We start from the raw sequence: 18,917 nt of genomic DNA on the forward strand, positions 1-18,917 counted from the left end.
AAGTCAGTTTAGTAATGTTATATGCCTAATGATTTGTGATATTGACTTCGTCGAAAATACAGTTGGCCGACGTTATCGACCAAACATTTTCAAACAAGAATAAAAATGTTTTATAACGACACATTTTTACGAGTCATATGTATATGCACCTCCGATTAGCACGGTTGTCTCCGAAGTTCAACGTACAGATATTTCAAGCTGACATTAAAACTGTCCCCCAATGCTCTTGCCTCCCGCAGGAATGCCCCACGGGCCTCGTGGACGAGGAGATGTTCAAACAAATCTACGCACAGTTCTTCCCGCAAGGAGGTAAGAACGGCTGCACACACAAACAAGACAAAGATCCCCCGTATAGCCTTGAAGTTCAACATACATACAAGGTGTGGTGGGTGACCAGCACTAAGTCCCGGGCCGCCAGGTATTCATTTGAGCCTGAGTAAATCTAGGGGTGGCCCAGGACCAGTTCAAACAACCATCACTGCTGTTGGTGGCCAGAAATCAAACTCGGCTCGCCTGGTTCGTAGAAAAGCACGCTAACCGCTGCGCCACCGCTCCCCACTAGGCAAGAGCGAGTGTACACATGCTCAGCAGCACTCAAATGATTCATAACCGTCACTTAACCCGTCGCCAATCCACGCAACGTCGCGAGCCACGGGAGCGTACGACTCTTCCTCTCTCTATCTCTCTCTGCCTGCGTGCCCTCCCCGCGTGTCGTCTGCCAGACGCCAGCACCTACGCGCACTATCTCTTCAATGCCTTCGACAAGGATCACAGCGGATCGCTCAACTTCGAGGTGCTCCGGCGGCTGGCGCCGTTGACCGTGCGAACGGGCGCGTGGTTGGTGGGGAGGAGGAGGCTGGGGGGGGGGGAGGCGATTATGGTGACGGAGGGCCCGTCCGTGCGTCAACGTTATTACGGTCGCCGCTCGGGCAAGCAGCGGATGTCTCTCACTCCGATGCGTTCGTGGCATCTCACCCCTCCCCCCCCGCCCCCCACCTCGTTTCTTGTGTTTTTAAAGCGAGCTGAAATATTGGTTGACGTTAGAGTGTTTTTTTTTTTCATAAGCTCTACCGTCCTGTCATGATTAACGGTAGCCACGTGGGGGGTTTTTTTCCCTTACAATGCAAAGTCGATCATTATATTTTACATCCGAATTAGAGGATCACAGGCGGTTTAATTCTAGGTTGGAAGCTTTCATGACTGCAAGGATTCATACTCTTAGGTTTTTTCGGTAGTCACGTAGGTAAAAATAATAATAATAGAAATAAAATAATACCAATAATAATAAATGAAAATATAAATCAATTAAATCACGACGTTTCGGAGGCAACACAAGTCTCCGTCTTCAGGTGGGACCATCACAGCTAAATTTACTGTATCGAACAGACTTGTGTTGCCTCCGAAACGTCATGATTTAATTGATTTATTTTCATTTATTATTATTTTATTTTAATTTTTTTCACAGAGGGTTGTCAGCAGAGGGCAGTGCAGCAGAAGCCCATTTGTCGGGCCCCTGCGGTGTCCCACAGTCACTGCTGCCCCCCCCCCCCCCTGCCCGAACATCCACTCACCAGCGTGTGATGAAGCACTCTCAAATGAACCCCACCACCCACGTGGTGTGGGGGGGATGCCCTCATCCACCGGCAGATTGACGCGAGAGCGGCATGTGCACGCGTTGCAGGATTGTGAGATGTTGATTCGTCGTCTTTAGTGGGGTATCGTGCAATAGCAGAGGTCAAACACTATTCAGGGGAGACCCTCTCTGCGTGGAAATTACATAAACGCTATGTGCGAAGCTGATATTGAAATATATACTATTATGTGTTACGTATAGATTTTTTTTTTTTTACAATTATATGCCACTGCCTATAAACACTATAATCAGGCAAAACGCATTGTGCGCTTTCCACATACTACATCAGTGTCCCACTGCGGGCGTTATCAAGATGTGACCGCACCAAATGAGAATTTCTGCGTGGCGCATTTTAACGGGGAGATAAGACGAACAAAATTAGTTATCTACCGAGTTCATTAGACGAAGAGTGTAATTGCTGTGTGGGGCACGCAATCAAGTCTCGGCAAAATTCCCCGCGCTCGCAATAAGTCGGGATGATTTTAAACGACCGCGTGGAGCTGATGCGTCCTTTCCATGGCCACTGGGAAGAGGGCCCAGCTGGCCCAGTAAATGGAGCAGAGTCAGCACCAGGACTCGTAGCGAAGGAAGGCCTCACCCTCAATGACCTTGGCCCCTCTCATTGTAAGCCTTCGTCCCATCTGGCCCTTCCCTCAATGGCCAGAGGTGAGGGTGGGGGGCAGAGGTTGTGATGGACACTGATGCCTACTTTAATATTGAGCGATATTGGCACGTAAAGTAAGGATTGATTGCTTGGTAGGAAGCGATATTCAACATTATATGTTGATCACGTTTAACATAGGCACGTGTTAAGTTAGACAATTTGAAGCTAAACTCTTGTATTTTTGAGTAATTTTCACTTTGTGTTTTAAAACAACAATGCAGGCGAGAAGTTAACCTCATCTCGGGGTGCGTATCCCGCTACCACGTTGACCCTTGACCCCGTGAAATCGCGGCTGGTTCCGTGGTCAGCTCGGCTCCGAAGGTTATGACACACTCGGCGAAATCTGATGGAAATTTTGTTCCAGCAATGATCACTGGCGATGTACTACTTTGAGATAATTTGCAAACTTGGGACAGCAATACCATAGAGTGATGGAGGTCTGTCTAGCCAATAATGAAAATTAGTTTGTTGAAAATGCCCAACGGTCTCCAGAACATGACAACCTTGGGCAGTAATGTGACCTCGCTCGCGATTCAAGTCTCCCACGAGGGGGAGCAGCAATCAGATTTGTCCACATTTTGGCAACTATGTTTTTTCTATAATAGAGAGTTTCTCCAGCCGTTATTGCCCGCGGAAATAATTATTGCCGGTAGCAATCGCTGGCTACGATTTCCATAATATTACCCTGGTGTATCATCACCTTTAATCTGTGGCTTGGTTTGAAAAGCAAAGACTAGGCCACCCGGTAGTGTTGCCACCTTGAACGTACAAAACGTGCAAAAACTAACTTAGGAAATCCTAGGATAGTTTTTTTTATAAAAAATAATATCTCGCAATACCGAATGAGGAGAGACCTAAATGTAATAAGTGGTGTATTATTAAGCTGACAAAAAAACAGGGACTTTTAATAATCTCAGGAAAATGTTCATGATTTCCAAGAGCAACTGTCCCAAATATAATGTTGTCCTGGGAAAAGCCGGATGGGTGGCAATCCGAGGACCTGGTTATTGATCTCAAATGGAATCAATTTGGCGATGAGAACGAGGAATCTCCAGGCCCAGTGCAGAGGTTCGTGTGCTGCGCTACGAACCCGGCGATCCAATGTCGATTCCGGCTCACGGTCAACACCAATGACAATTATCTGAACCGGTCCTGGGCCTGCCCTAGGTCGACTGAGCCTCAAATGAGTACCCGGTGAGGTGTGTAAACATCACCACGAGGGAGAAAAAGGCAGCTGGGCGTGGTGCTGGCCACCCACCTACCTAGTGTGCCGTGCTGGCCTTCATAGGTGCTACTTGCTAACATAACTTGGCCCAACAGTCTGTTCAAGGCTATGCGGGGGGATCTTTGTATCTTTGGTGCCCCGACGATTGCAGGACTTTGTGACCGGGCTGTCGATACTGCTGCGTGGCACACTGAACGACAAGCTCACCTGGGCGTTTAACCTGTACGACATCAACAAGGACGGCTACATCACCAAGGAGGTGATGTTCGTGCTCACGCACGAAACGATCTCTGCAGTGCAAACCGCATGCCCTCCATTCTTCTTCCTCCACGCTACGTGTGGCAGAGATGAGCAGCTGACATTTGTAAGAGCAACAGACGTTGAACGTTGATGTCTACGATGTGGAGCCATTCAGCGGTGCTTGGCTGTAAAGCCGGCGAATTGCTTTGGTGCCACATGTCAGCGGTCTTGATGGGCGGCGGTTGTCTACGTGTGCCACTGCATGCCATACGACTTGTGCAGAGAAACAGCAGTGGTGTAGTCCAAGAATGTATACGGTTTAAAATCTAAGGTTTAAAATATGTTGATGTCACAGCGCTTGCATTGAGATAAGGTAGGCATAGTTTCTGGCTTACATTTTTGGTTGTCATACGGCAATCATATTTTTTGATTACGTCCTATTTTATTGTGTTCTGAACAACTCCGTAAACATGGAACCTTGGGACAAATTTTGTCCAACTACATGCCAACGGTGGCCCAACGATGCAGATTGACTGAAAAATAATAATATGAAATCTATTTTTTGGGACGCGCAGTGAATGCGAAGTTACATCATACATATATATATATTTGAATCGCACCATGATTAAATTATACAATCATGCCCGTTTTTACGCAGCAAAGCCTCACAAAGCCTCAACCCTTTTTAAAGAGGATCCGGCATTTGGATATTTGGCCAATTCCAGGAACGAGTTTTTGGTGTATGGGAGGAAACGGCATACCTGGATAACACGAGGGGGTAACAATAAAACAATTTCAACGCAGAGATTCAATAATCCAACGCTGTATTGACATCACCTCGCCACGTTAGAGAATACTAAACTAAAACTAGTTTTTTATTTTACCAGGTAGGGCCCACTGAGCTACATAGCTCTTTTTTCACAAGCGACCTGGCCACAAATGATAGCTCAACGAAGTTGCTTTTCAACACGTGAAAATTGATGGCAGCCAAATATTACAAACGCATATTTATAAATGTGGAGGGGAAATTTTGAGGACCCGGAAAAAAATCCGTGTGATCAGGGGGAGAGAGAGAGAGAACACGCAAACTCCAAATATTCATGGTCTGTAAAAGAAGCAAAAAAAAGTACCGTTTGCAACTTTGCAGGTCACGATGACAGTTGCATTATCTACTCTACATGGGTGTAATTAGGCCAGCTGTTTTGTATGCCTCCCACGCAATCAGACGCAGCGCCGCCGAGACGCGTCAAACGTGTTACCTTGCACGTGCAATATCGAAGCCGCGCATTAATAGTGTAAAGTGTGAGCTTGTCCTGCCGCGCGATGTACAATCAGCACACTTGTCCTTTTTCTGCAGGAAATGAACGGCATCATAAAATCCATCTACGACATGATGGGCCGGGGCACGTACTCTACGGTGCCAATGAGCGCCCCCGAGGAGCACGTTGACAAATTCTTCCAGGTAACGACGCCGTCCGCGCCGTCTCCTCTCTCACTCTCTGCCGCCGTCTGTTCCGAACTCCTCTCTCTCTATCTCTACTCCTTCATTAAAAGTCTGGCCCGAAAACAAAAACCAAAGCCGTTGTTGGTTTCGCGGAAACGCAACGGCAGCTCTTCGCAGAATGTTTCATTTCTGGTACGAAACTGACGATTGTTTTGATGGGAAATGTTAACGATATTCGTTGTTTGCCTTGAAAACTAATGTGGTATATGTGAAACGAACTTTTCTTTCCTTAACAGAAGATGGATCAAAACAAGGATGGGGTTGTGTCAATAGAAGAATTCATGCAGGCCTGCAAAAATGTGAGGCACAAATCCAAAAAGACATTATATACCGGTGTATATCATTGACATTTTAGAACAAAAACAATCATGCCCTCCCCCATCTTCACCAGCGTGGTGAAGTATGGTAGCTAAAAAAAACATTGACCCACATGGTATGTGGTGGCCTTCATCCATTGGTCTATTTGTGGATTTAAGAAAGGCTGGAGTTCATGTATTATTTACTTATAATGTAATGAGTGCACGCCTGCACATTTGTAATATTGCATCACACTCGCAAAACGTTTGGCCGCTCTCAGAGGGTGGAGCAAAACTCATGTAATACCACTCATTGGAACAGGGCAACAACAGTCAGAGGTGGGCACGTGGCTTAGGAGTTAGAGCACGAAGCTGGCATTGCGCGTTTCAATCACGGGATCAGCTGACTATGAGTAACGAGGATCTCGAGTGAAGCATTAGCCCGGCCGCAGAGACCACACATTACATCCCCAATTTGGGTCTTCACTTTGGGTGTTTTGACTGCCATGTGACAGGACGTGGGGATAGTGTGGCCCCTAGTGGATAAAATACATACTTTGACGTGAAGCAATTTCAGAATTAGTTCGACGAAGTCGTCTTTCCACAGGGCATTATAGAAGAAATGTGGTCGTGTACTGCTCGAAATGATCACCATACGGATACTTTTTCTCATATTTCAACTTTACATCAATTGGAATAAACGTGTCGAAAAAACTAAAAATATTTTTTTAAAACAGTCAACACCAATTATTAAAAAAAACGGTGCCCTTTAATACACACCGTGTTTGCTGGTTGCAGATGGCTTAGATTGGAACTTTAACTTCCCGCGAGAGTTCTGAGGCCCAAGTAAAAGCATCAAGCGGTAGCCCAAAATGTGACCCCCCCCCCCCCCCGAATTCATTCAACTTTGTGACCTCTGCTCTCCCCTGCACTCTTGTGTTCAGGATGAAAACATCATGCGCTCAATGGCCGTCTTCCAGAACCTGCAGATATCATGAGGCGTCGCCGGAGAAGTGAACGCCGTGGCTCCCCCGTGCAGCCTCACGGCGGCGGCGGCACATTCACACGTTTTTTTATTTAAAACCTGAACAGGTTTCTTACGCTTTGCAAAAAAAAGGCAGGCGGGTGCGCGACACGTGCATGCATGCCGTGTTTTGCTAACGGACGGAAGAATTTGGTGGCGAGGGAAAGGAGGGGGGGGGGGGCATTTTCCTGCAAGCGCGCGGATCGGGCCTTTCCTTGAGACGCCGCTTTTGGCGGAGGTGTTGGTCATCTGGGACCAAACCGTCTGGTCGTTGGTCGGCCGTAAACGCAAAGAAAGGGAAGTGCGCTGGTTGAAATTTCGAATTAGCGGGCGGTTTGTATCGTGACGTTCACGCGTACGTAACACTGCCATTTTTAGCACTGGTACCCGCTTGCACGATTTATCAAACTCGCTCACATGTTCGCAAGGAAGTCACGTAGGTCCTGCCCAAGTGCGATCGGGGTCTATGCGTCAGTCGGAGGATGCTCGTGACACGCGGTCTGCCGACATTACGAGTCGTGCCCCCACACCCCCCGCCACCCCCAGCTGTCGCTATGCCTTATCCATGCCACACCGTGACATTATCTCTGTCAGTATGAAAACAAAACATTATATTTTGTGGCAGCAGCTGGGCTCCTGCCAAAAAACGTCTCTTCATCGCGAGCTTTCGCCAGCCAACCAGCCGGGCGCACACGCACAGCCCCATCATCTGGATCGAGACGCTTTGAGCGAAGACGCTCGGTGACAATTAAGACCTTCACGAGACTGCGAGCAAAGCCACCTTGCCCCCTGCCTGTCTCGCGCCCGCGACGTCGTGTCGCGGTTGACGATGAGTTGGTGTGGATGTGGGGTGGGTGGGTGGAGGGCTCTTTCTTTGGAGTCTATGTCGGTTGTGGAGAATAAGCGGCTGTGTTTGTGGAGTTTGGATATTTCTAAAACGAGTGGCATTTGTCTAAAAGCAGTCTGTTGGTGAAAAAAATGAGTAAATAAGTGAGCTTTTATTGGACTTGTGGGTAGTCTGCCAAAACACCATTTCTATTTTATATTAGAAGTCTAAACTTATTAACCACCTCTAAAACAGAAAATATCACCAAATATACATTCTGTACGTGCCAAAAACACTATACTGGATTAGATTTGTTCTGGATGTTCTAGCCTCCATATACGGGATTATTTATCCCCTCAGAATGTCTAACATGTATGTATGGAATTTGAATTAGGTTACCAAATATTCAAAGCTAGAACATCGATATAATTGGCATGTAACAAACTGAAATTTATACTTTTTGAGAGAGAACAAAAACTAAGAGACACGATATACATGTGCAAGAAAGTACTTAAATTAAATATATACTGTGTTATTGACAGGTACAACGCGTACTAAGCAAAACACAGCACTGAACAACATTACAAGTTTAAAATACATTTACGACATCCAAAAAGTAGATGATCCATTTTTAGACACCCTACTCATTTATAACTCCCATCTTCTCAACAGCTGATTGAATACTGTGAAAGCGACGGCTCCGTATCTTACCGAGAAGAGTTGTTAAAATATTTCATAAGTTCATTATTGAGAATGGTGGGAGATGTTTCGAGGCTTTAAAATAAAAATAAATTCTCGAAACGTAGATGTATCAATTATCTCAGTTGGGTAACTAAAAATGGATCACCCCGTAAATTACTTGAGGGGCCTAAATAAGCTTTGATATTTACTCGGCTGTTTGTTTTTGTCTCAAGAAGGGTAATGCCGACGTTATGGCTTATCTTGGTTTGCTTACCCCTGGTAACTGACAAATGGTACGGATGAAGTAGGGTTAGCATCATATCAACACCATCCTTAGAGCAGTGTAAAGTAAAGTCCAGCAAACATTGCTTTTTCTTAAAATAAAAATGTACAATTGTGAAATCAAACCAGAAATGCAGCTGGAAAATTATCACCTTACTTGAGGTCACCACCAAAAACCCTGTTGCCCAATGCATACGCATTGCAGTGAAGCTAGATTTGACAGTGCTTTGTCAATACGCTGTTTAATGAAGGGCTGCTCACACCGTGTCTGTCATGGCAGTTGTTCAACCATACTTCACCACGCTGGTAAGCATAGGTTGGTGAAGGTATCAGAACCAAGACCTGTTCAGTTATCACTCGGGCACTGATGTTAGCCATGGCCACGAATGAAAGTAATGCTACCGGGTCCATCGTAGTGACAGCGAACCGCGAGTTTAATTCCTTGCCACGGCGAATATTCGTGGCAAATGAGATCTGAAACGATTCTTTGCCACGTCTCTCCTTCAACTCAAGCATCCAGCACGGTGAAATATGGTCCAACAATTCACAGCGTTGGGGGTGACCTTCATCCAACAGTAGATTCACGAAGTGTTGTAAGTTGTCGTACATGTATTAACGCACAGCGTAAGGCACATGCAATTGCAACATTGCTTAACGTGTTAGTATTAAGAGCACACCGTAGAATACTCGGTGTACAATTACTAAGTCCGCGCAATCAGCTCGTGGAGCAATGATAAGTTAGCAGTCACAGGCCGTAGAGGTCCACATTCACTCAGCACATTTACATGAAGCCGAGTGGCGTTAGACTTACACCAATAATATATAACGTAGACCTGCAATTACGACGGCTGTCGTGCAGCTCTATTTCTTTTCAAATAGATTCAGATGGTATTTTAAACTTTAAGATGTGAAATGTTGATTTGTAGATGAACACACGTGATAGACCGCACAATATTCCGAGTATTCTTAGGTTTTTTCGGTGAAGTCACGTAGGTAAAACATTAAAATTAATAAAAGTAAAATAAAATAAAAATCACGACGTTTCGGAGGCAACGCAAGCTTCCGTCTTCAAGTGGAACCGTCACAGCCACGACAGCTGTATCAAGCTTGATTGCATCGTTATGAAAGGGGTTCCAGGAATGTACAAAATAATGATTTTTATTTTATTTTACTTTTATTAATTTTAATGTTTTACCTACGTGACTTTACCGAAAAAAACCTAAGAATATGAATCCTTGCAGTCACGAAAGCTTCAAATCTATAATATTCCGAGTCTTACAGCCAATGCATCGCAATCTAATTTATAATAATCTACGTCTCGAGCTTTCTGGCTGGCTGCTGGCTGGGCTCCTCTCCACCTCAACAATAATTCGATTGTTAGTGGCTATGGGTCGTTGCCACGGAAGATAGCTGGGTAACTGGCTACACGTGATTTCCGTCTAACAAATACACATTGAATTGCATTGGAATGCAATTCAATGAGTTAATGATGACGTCACCCTGCTGCTGCTCTATATAAGAACGGGAGACACAGCAGAGCCTCACCATTCTGGCGAATTGCCCGATGATGCTGGATGCAATTACCAGCGAAACGTCGTACTCAAATTGTAAATGTTGTGGATTCACTCTTCAACACACCGGTGGGCTAGAGCAGTGAACTAATTGTCTTTTGTCAACGTGACACTTTTTTACTGATTGGCCGTGTCGGGTGGTGGAGGGTTACGACACATTCATAAATAACGCGATCTAAACCCAAAAACGTTGATTATGCATTGGAATGTCGAAAGTATAGAAGATATTTAATAGATAGCAACGCAGAACAGGTGGGAGTCATGAATACAAAATGCTGACACGGTTCCTTTAAAATTACTGTAACTTTTACATTTGTAATGGTTTTACCCGGATATTCTGTCAATCCTAGAAACTATTTTTTTAAACCTCACAACACATATTATCTTGACATTTAACAGCGTAAAAAAACATTATTTTCAGTGTCCGAGTACAGGAGGATCGTGGAAAGAGGATGACAATGATAGCCGTCTCTTACTTTCCATTGCAGAGCAACGGGTTGCCTATTCGTCAAAATAACAGGAACAGGGTTGAAAATGACAAAAATGTGCCCTAACAATAATGTACTGGCATTTCACCTTCACAGCTCCTGTGTGGTAGTTTTAGTAAAGATAGTAAAGATAGTAATTCTCATAATCAGTGGAACTTCCTGTGCCATTATTTGCAAGTCTCAACGTGATGTGCAATGTTTAATTAATTTAAGAGTGAGACAATTGCTGGTTGGTCACATTGTGATATGGGCCTTTGAGTGGCTCTGGCTGCTTTATTCCCACATGCATATCTGCACAACAAAACATCAACGGAGTCTTTCCTTTCCAAAAGTATGCCAGCAACACGCTCCGGTGGCTACATGTTCATTTTTTTTTATAAACTCACATAGCAGTAGACACGAACGTGACGCGAGTAAGGCAGAAGTGCTGTTCTACTTTGCTGTCGTTTTACGAATTGTCTGAATACATGCATACACTGGCTGTAATTTGCACTGTTCAAATGGTTATCATGATAGATATATTTGAAAACAAATAAACATAACAACTTGATTTTTTTTTGGCGTGTGTTGTTTTGATTGCATCGTTATGAAAGGGGTTCCATGAATGTACAAATAATGAATCAAGACAAGCAAGCGTGTTATGGATGTTGAACTTCTTTCGCACCGTACGTAGCCAACCGTGCCATTGGAGGTGCGGGGAAGGACAACTCAACATTAGGTGTTTGGAGCAAGTTGTACTAGTAGTCGACACACGCCTCTGAACCTAGCGCGAGCAGAGTTCAATTCCTGGCCACGGATAGTGAAATCTACGTCCCAATAGGCACTGACCAGCGAATTAAAGTATGGTCAAACAACCCCTATGAACCAGCATGGTACAGGCAAGCCTTCATATAGCAGTGGACTGACTTAACGGCTGAAAAATAAAAATTATGACTGTCTGTACTGTATTTAAACGAGACGAGAGAGACTACGCATCTTTCTCAATGGCAGAGTTGGAGAAATTCAGTTAACGCATGAAATGTCTGTTGTTTGTGCATGTATTTCATTTAGCACATTCACAACTATTGTTCTGGTGTTCCCCCGCACAGAGTTTCTTCATATTACTGTACGAAAAATATTACAAAAGCACACAGCTGATGTACAATGACAGCTAATGTTTGGTGTTTATGAGTTGTTGAGCCGAGGGAGTCATCCAAAAAGGGGAAACTTACGAAGCAACCGCGACTAAAAACAGCAGCGCATTTGAAACCACGGGGTGGTTTTCCCCCGTTTTGTCTTCCAAGGGCAGTGATGGACACAAGACTGCTTAAACGCCTTTAGGGTATCTCAAGTGAGGCCCTGTATTTGCACAACAGCCGTCAGCTGGCTATTATTATTATTGCCAGCTTACCTTGAAGATGACATATCAAGCATCACAGCCAACAACCAGCATCCAGGGCGCAATGAACAACGCAGGTAAGTGCAACTTTAATACAGTTCAGTGCCGCGATGTTGTGTTTTGTTGTTTATATGCTGACGTGGGCGAAAGCCTACGTGTGTTAAAAGTCACGTTTGCCGAGTTTGTAAATCGGACAAAGTTTATTAATTGTAGTGGGGTTGTTTAATCCAATATATTAAAATCGTGCAATACGCCTGGTTGAACAATGGAAACGTGTACAGTATATGTTTTACTGTGTTTTACTGCAGTTCCACAAGGTGAGGGTTTTAACATTGAGGCTAACACAATTTACGTTGGCATATTTTAATAATATTTTTTTTATTCTTCTCTCGTTAACTCCCCTGTGTAGAACGTCCAACCGAGCAAATACAATTTCAGATGCGTGACGAGGACGACAATCATGATGTCCATCACCATCATCATGATGAACATCATCATCATGATGATGATGACGTTCATCATCATGACGACATTCATCATCATGATGAAGTTCATAATGATGATGATCATGATGATGACGTTCATCATCATGATGAAGTTCATAATGATGATGAACATGATGATGACGTTCATCATCATGATGAAGTTCATAATGATGATGAACATGATGATGACGTTCATCATCATGATGAAGTTCATAATGATGATGAACATGATGATGACGTTCATCATCATGATGAAGTTCATAATGATGATGATCATGATGACGACGTTCATCATCATGATGAACTTCACCATGTTGATGAACATGATGATGACGTTCATCATCATGGAGACGACGACGACGTTCATCATGCCCCCAACACACGCGAGGCTGTAATTCGCCTTTTTGGTTGCACCAGCACCACCACCATCCCCAGCGCTGACGCAATCGCCCATTTCAACATCCTCGCCCACAACTACCCAAAGGAGGTTCTCGCCACCGTTTGGGAGACTTTGGAGATCCACCAGGACTGGAACGGCACACTGCACACTCTCGCCGAAGCGCAGCTCTGGCGTGCGATGCTGCACCCGTGCCCATCGCACATCGCTCCAGCAGACACGGCCACCGCCGGCGGCAGCGGTACGATCCTGCCGGTGTTCGAGGCCACCTGCCGGGCCCTCTACCGAGAGTGGCCGGACAAGCTGACGCCCTTCGTACGCCTCGCCCACCTCCAGAGAGCTGCAAGCACGACCGGCGGAGCTCCCGGGTGCTCGGCCACGGACGCGCCTTTGTACAAGCGGGCGACCTCGGTCCTGCCCCGGGCAGAGGATGCCATCGGGGCCGCCAGGGCCCACGTGGACCTGCTGCTGTCGAGCTGGCGACCCCGAGCGGTGCTCAGAGCCCTGCAGCTGCTGCTCCGGCTGCGCGAGGTCGAGACGGCCGTGACCGAGGCGACCGTTCGCTCGAAGGGGAACCCTCTGCTGAGACGGGAGGCATTCCGATTGCTCCTGGCCGAGGTGGGGCGCACCCGGCTGCTGGACTCGCAGCTCCGCAGAGTCTTCGAGCTGTGCCCGAGCAGAGTGAGCGCCGAGGAGGCGCTCCTGGAGATCGTCAGAGGCGCCGCAGAGGCCGGCGACGCGGCCCACGCGAAGCCGTTTTTGTTCGACGCGCCGAGCCTCACCCTGGGGATGTTGAAGCCGCTGCTCGTTCACCTTCTCAGCGACGACGTGGACGATGAGAATGATGAGAAGAAAGAGGATGATGATGATGATGACGATGGTGGTGGTGATGGTGGTGGTGGTGATGATGATGCCTCCTTCGTCGAGGGGCAATAAACGGAACGTCGAGTTTGTGTCCTGATTTGGAGTGGTGTCAGTGCCGGATTTTCCCAGTAGCAAAAGTAGCGACATATGCTACGCGCCCCGCACTTTAAAGGGCGCCCCGTGCTAAATGCTTTCAATTCCGGTTCAGTGATTCCGCACTTGCTCTCTTACTATAGCACTATACTGCCTTAAACTTTTATAAACGACTGGATGTTTAAGGTTAGCGATTTGTCGTATTATCTGGCTGTATAGCAAATGAAAAAATACAATTACTTTACTTTTCAAGTAAAAAATGTGTTTAATATTCATGATTTTTTTTTATTTAGGGCCCCTTATAACATATGCTAGAGGCCCCGCACCAGCTTAGCCCGTCACTAAGTGGTGTTCGTGCAGTGGTGGACTTGTGTAGCGGGGGCAGGAAGGCAGACGCAGTTGTGTGCACTAATTACGACGTTCTTAGTGGTGGCTCAAACGTATTCACGCGATTTGAGGATTGCAGGGTTCGCTATTACAATGCAGAGGGGATTTATGATGGATGGGCGTACCTTGTGGTAGTGCCTTACGCCGATAACCCCTACTCTAATCCAGCGTAGCAGCGTTGTGAAAGCCCTGGGCGTAGCCCTTAACGTCTGATGTGACTTGAATGATTGTTTTCCCCCCGTCTTCCAATCCCAAACGATGCTCTCGATCTTACCAGTGCTTCACTGCATCAAGACAGTTCAGTGTAATCAACAGTGTAATTTATTCTCAATAACATTGAAATACATTATTCGTACAATATGCATTGATATGTATGTATCTGTTTATTAAACGATACTTTTGAGATCAAATGTGTAACATTATGGAGTGTAGATCTCAAGAACAAATAACCCGTCAAGAGCTCAGACTTGCATGCATTGTGATTGCACACGTGTGCATCAAAGCAGCACAATATCTAAAGTCGGTAAATTTGGAATATATTTCAACTTTAGCTGGGCATCTATTGCCAAAATCACCCCGTTGCTTGTTTGTCTCGATCCTCCCTCAATCTCCTATTACTGACATGCAATCTATGACCACCACAGTATATACAGTAGAACCTCGGAGATCGAACGCACCAGAACTCGAACAAATCGGTGTTCGAACGATATTTCCGGAAAAAAATTGCCCCGGAAACCGAACGAAATTCGGTGTTCGAACAAATCGGTGTTCGAATGGCCTTCTGGGACGAATTAAGTTCGATCTCCGGGGTACCACTGTACTCATAATTTATCCATTTGAAAATCCACTGCTGGATTAAACCCTCCCCGTGCAATGTTGTTGTGGTAGTTCAATTGAACACGCCTCGTCAAGGTGGTCAACGTCAGTCGAGGAAGGGAAGAGGGGCTGGAATGGATCAGACACCACTTACCAATGATGTTTAGCCGTGGCTGGGAATTAAACTTAGGTTGGCGGGTTTAGAGCACACTGATATTACAGCCAGCAAAACTTTTTTTTCTAATACATTACGATTGCACGCTTTTTTAAAAAGTATATCTGAAAAGCATGTGCCTGGTACGGTATACCTGAATTGTGCAACTGGACACATTCTGCAGCATTTGTGTAGAATTGTATTTAATTTCAAGCATACCATACTGTATCCGGGTTAATATATGTTTGCTCACCTTTACGCTGACATTCAAGAAATCAAGTTTTATTGACCGCATTCTATCACAGTACAATCACCTTTTGTTAGTTTCAAACAATCATTCAGAAAAAAATGTTCCTTCAGACTAATCCCATATCACCATATTTTCGAGATTACCCGGTATAAAACATTACAATTCTTCTTCTGTAGTTCAGTTGTGTAACTCAACATAAATTGCGTAACCGTTGTGTGTGTGTGTTAAAAATGATAATAAAAATACAAACATTTGTACAAGAAACATTGCTTAACCTCTGCAAATCACGAGCATCTTCTGTGTGTCCAAGCTCTGACCTGCATCGAGCACGTGACTGGGGATGTTGCTGTGTAATGGGCCCGCATCACAGCACTTGCCCCAAAACTCTGCTGAGGTTATAAGGGGGATCTTTGACTTTGTAATAAACATACGAGAGGTACGCAACCTACGGACCGCGACTTCATTTCATACAGCCCATGGCCACTTGAGTGCCCTACATGGCCGCGCTAATCGGGTATTGGAGAGGAAATATGTTTTGACCGTGGCATCGTTTTACTTTTCGCTTGCTTAGTTCTCTTATGTCTCTCTTGTGTCAGTATTTGTAAGGACCTCTGGGGAGATGTAGAAATTAGCTAAGGTGCACGTAGTTTTGAGTTCTGCCAAAAAAAAAATTTTGTAAGTGCTGTTTGGCAATCGGTTAAGGAAATAATTTCGCCAAACTCTGCTTGTATAATTATATAATCAATGGTGCGCATTGCGTTACATTTAGTGTCCCGCTAAACGTCGCATTGCGTTTTGTACAGTGCCACTTCCTGCCATTAAAAAGAGGAACTTTCGCGGTGCATTTCAGGCCGGCCAGCAGCAGCAGCAGCAGCACACCTAACCAGGGCCAATGGAGTGTGTGTTTATTCACAAAGTTCATTCACATTGGGCTTCCTACATTCAAAATAAGATATTAGAAGCAAGTCATAAGCTTGACTCGTTTTCACGAGCACCCATGTCACATTCGGTGTGCTGACAGTAAAACACATTAATTGCGGTTAAATTGCCATCAAAAGGAAAAAATAATAATGAGATGGGCTACCAAGCAAATGTAGAAATGGTTCTGGGTCCTCTCTCTCACAATGGTATTGCGTCCTTTATGATCGTGGTGGGTGTCATGCAAACTCCACCTCACAATGTTGTTCAATTTGTAACGCGTGCAGTTTTTGTCGAACAAGAGGCGCGAGAAACCGCAGACAATCAGCCAGAACCCGTTCCAACTGCCAATCGGGGTGGGGGTAATGTACCTGCAATGTGTCATCCCACACCTGGTGAATTTTCAGGTAACTTTTGGCAAATGTGGACCGTGCAGTGGGCACAACGATGGCCTGCACTTGCGAACGACACCAGGGGCTCTCTACAACGTCCACTGTGAAGCAGACGGCATTTGTTTGGTCAATACACCCCGCAGTGTTAATCGGGGCGGCCGTCAAAGTTTGAACCTTGGGACGACTGAGAACGAGTGGCGAGCTCGATACCGCTAGGCGGCCCAATTCCCCTTTTAGCCGAAGGCTTTGCAACATGACAGGTATCGAACTGTGCAATTCGTTGCTCCGAATACACGAAAAGCACGATTGCACGCAAAACCAAATGGTAACTTCATTATTGCTGACATTAATCATGTACTGCATTTAAGTGTGCTCTGCAAATATTGATTAAAGGGAGAATATTCGGTATCTCAGTTCATAGACACCCCCCCCCCCCAAATCCTTTCCCCATTGTAGCCCACGTCCAGTAGTACGAAGTGATTTAACCTACAAGGCATGGGACAGCTCTCGTCTAGCAGTCGATTGACAAAAGCGAGCTGAATATGAACAATGGCTCTGCATCTGGCCCACTAGAAGTCTGTGCGTGTGTGTGCGTGCGTGTGTGTGTGCACGTGTGTGTGTGTACGTGTGTGTGTGTGCGTGTGTGTGCGTGTGTGTGTGCGTGTGTGTGTGTGTGCGCGTGTGCGTGTGTGTGTGCGTGTCTGTGCGTGTGTGTGTGTGTGCGCGTGTGTGTGTCTGTGCGTGTGTGCGCGCGTGTGTGTGTGTGTGCGCGTGTGTGTGTGTGCGTGTATGTGTGTGTCTGTACGTGTGTGTGTGTGCGCGTGTGTGTGCGCGTGTGTGTGTGTGTGCGCGTGTGTGTGTGTCTGTGCGTGTGTGCGCGTGTGTGCGCGTGTGTGTGTGTCTGTGCGTGTGTGCGCGTGTGTGTGTGTGTGCGTGTGTGTGTGTGTGCGCGTGTGTGTGTGTGCGTGTATGTGTGTGTCTGTACGTGTGTGTGTGTGCGCGTGTGTGTGCGCGTGTGTGTGTGTGCGCGTGTGTGTGTGTCTGTGCGTGTGTGCGCGTGTGTGCGCGTGTGTGTGTGTGCGCGTGTGTGTGTGTCTGTGCGTGTGTGTACACGCGAACAGTTATTGTGTCGATCCACTGCTTGGGCGAGAGCTTTCCCTAACACGGTGCCAGTTGTGGGGGGTTATCGACCATACTTCACATCTCTGGTCATTGAAGGTTTGTTAAGGTTGGGGGGGGGGTATACTGTAGATGTGGGAACAGAAAGAGCACAGTACAATGGATTCTGCTACACTGCCCGCTGTTGTCCACAACATAAGCCCACATCATCTCTAACGCGCGCACATTTCACGATGCACAAGAGACCGCTCCCTGCAGCGCAAACACAGTTCCCGTGACTTGAGATGATGGCAGGCCACGCTGTGCTGCTTTCCCGACATGCCACGATGTTATTACTACGAGTGAGATATCACATGTTGCTGCTGACAAAGGCAAGTGATACATTTGCATGTTCTGTTTACGTGACAAACCTTACTAAATGGCTTTGTCGGGTGGTGGCGGGTTTAACGGCACATTTATATTTACGCGATCTCACTCCAAAAACCTGTATTGTGGATAATATTTGTCGCGAAAGCCTACGTGTTACAAAGCTGGGCGTTTATGCCTGTTGCAAACATTGTAAAAAAATAATGGGGCATTTATTGTCTCTCTATTACGAAGGCGAAACCCAGCCGCTAAGAACGAACGTATCACGAACGCAGAAAAAAATCCAACAGGACGGACGCAACGACAGGAAAACATTAACCTGAAGCAGGAATAACAAAGCACGAACATTTGTCATGCTATTCAAACAGGGCTGTTTGAATAGTTTACTCAATTGCTGTAGAGTAAAACGTCACATATCGGCCTTGACCAATTTACACCCAATGCAGGAATTATGGTGTAAGGGTTATTTTCACGAGTTCACAAATATGAGCTTTTCACATTCACTGCCTACAGCTCAGTCTCCAGCAAGTCAGATATGCGACGTTGTACTGTAATTGTTCCTGTATTATACTATTCGTTGGCATTCAAAATAATAATAATGGTATTCTACTCGTGAACAACAAAATGTGCCATCACTTTACGAACATTGTACAAGCTGAAAAGACTGCACAAGCTCCATTCATGGAAATCCACACGTGATGTCATACAATTTTATTACATTCAACATTATTTAATGATTGGTATCGGCATACGATCTTTCGTAATAAGTCAAGTAAAATTTGAATCTATTCAAAACGTGTGCTGAATCTTGTCTCCCCATTAGATCTTCGGTTCGTCCATGCGCGTTATCAGCTGCTTGAATCA

The 18,917-nt window shown here is 45.7% G+C and overlaps 2 protein-coding genes across 7 annotated transcripts in view; one reads left to right on the plus strand and one right to left on the minus strand.

Annotated features, from left to right (window-relative positions):
* Window positions 1–10,984, plus strand: part of LOC133345510 (Kv channel-interacting protein 2-like) — a 99,216-nt gene extending 88,232 nt beyond the window's left edge. For 4 of the 5 annotated variants that reach the window (XM_061556302.1, XM_061556303.1, XM_061556299.1 and 1 more), the window contains exons 3-8: window positions 240–309; window positions 723–793; window positions 3,674–3,781; window positions 5,120–5,224; window positions 5,503–5,565; window positions 6,507–10,984. In XM_061556302.1, coding sequence (XP_061412286.1) covers window positions 240–309; window positions 723–793; window positions 3,674–3,781; window positions 5,120–5,224; window positions 5,503–5,565; window positions 6,507–6,560 — 471 coding nt within the window. In that variant the 3' untranslated portion in view covers window positions 6,561–10,984. The remainder of the gene's footprint in view (window positions 1–239; window positions 310–722; window positions 794–3,673; window positions 3,782–5,119; window positions 5,225–5,502; window positions 5,566–6,506) is intronic. The other variant, XM_061556300.1, reaches the window with a different exon arrangement.
* A 4,268-nt stretch (window positions 10,985–15,252) lies between these two features.
* The window catches only part of LOC133345512 (prominin-1-A-like), a 48,688-nt gene continuing 45,023 nt past the window's right edge, over window positions 15,253–18,917 (minus strand). For both annotated transcript variants that reach the window (XM_061556306.1, XM_061556304.1), the window contains one exon: window positions 15,253–18,905. In XM_061556306.1, the coding sequence (XP_061412290.1) occupies window positions 18,902–18,905 (4 nt within the window). In that variant the 3' untranslated portion in view covers window positions 15,253–18,901. The remainder of the gene's footprint in view (window positions 18,906–18,917) is intronic.

This window comes from Lethenteron reissneri, chromosome 22, assembly GCF_015708825.2.
Source record: "Lethenteron reissneri isolate LAM-NWPU_2019-01 chromosome 22, ASM1570882v1, whole genome shotgun sequence".
Lineage (NCBI taxonomy): Eukaryota > Metazoa > Chordata > Hyperoartia > Petromyzontiformes > Petromyzontidae > Lethenteron > Lethenteron reissneri.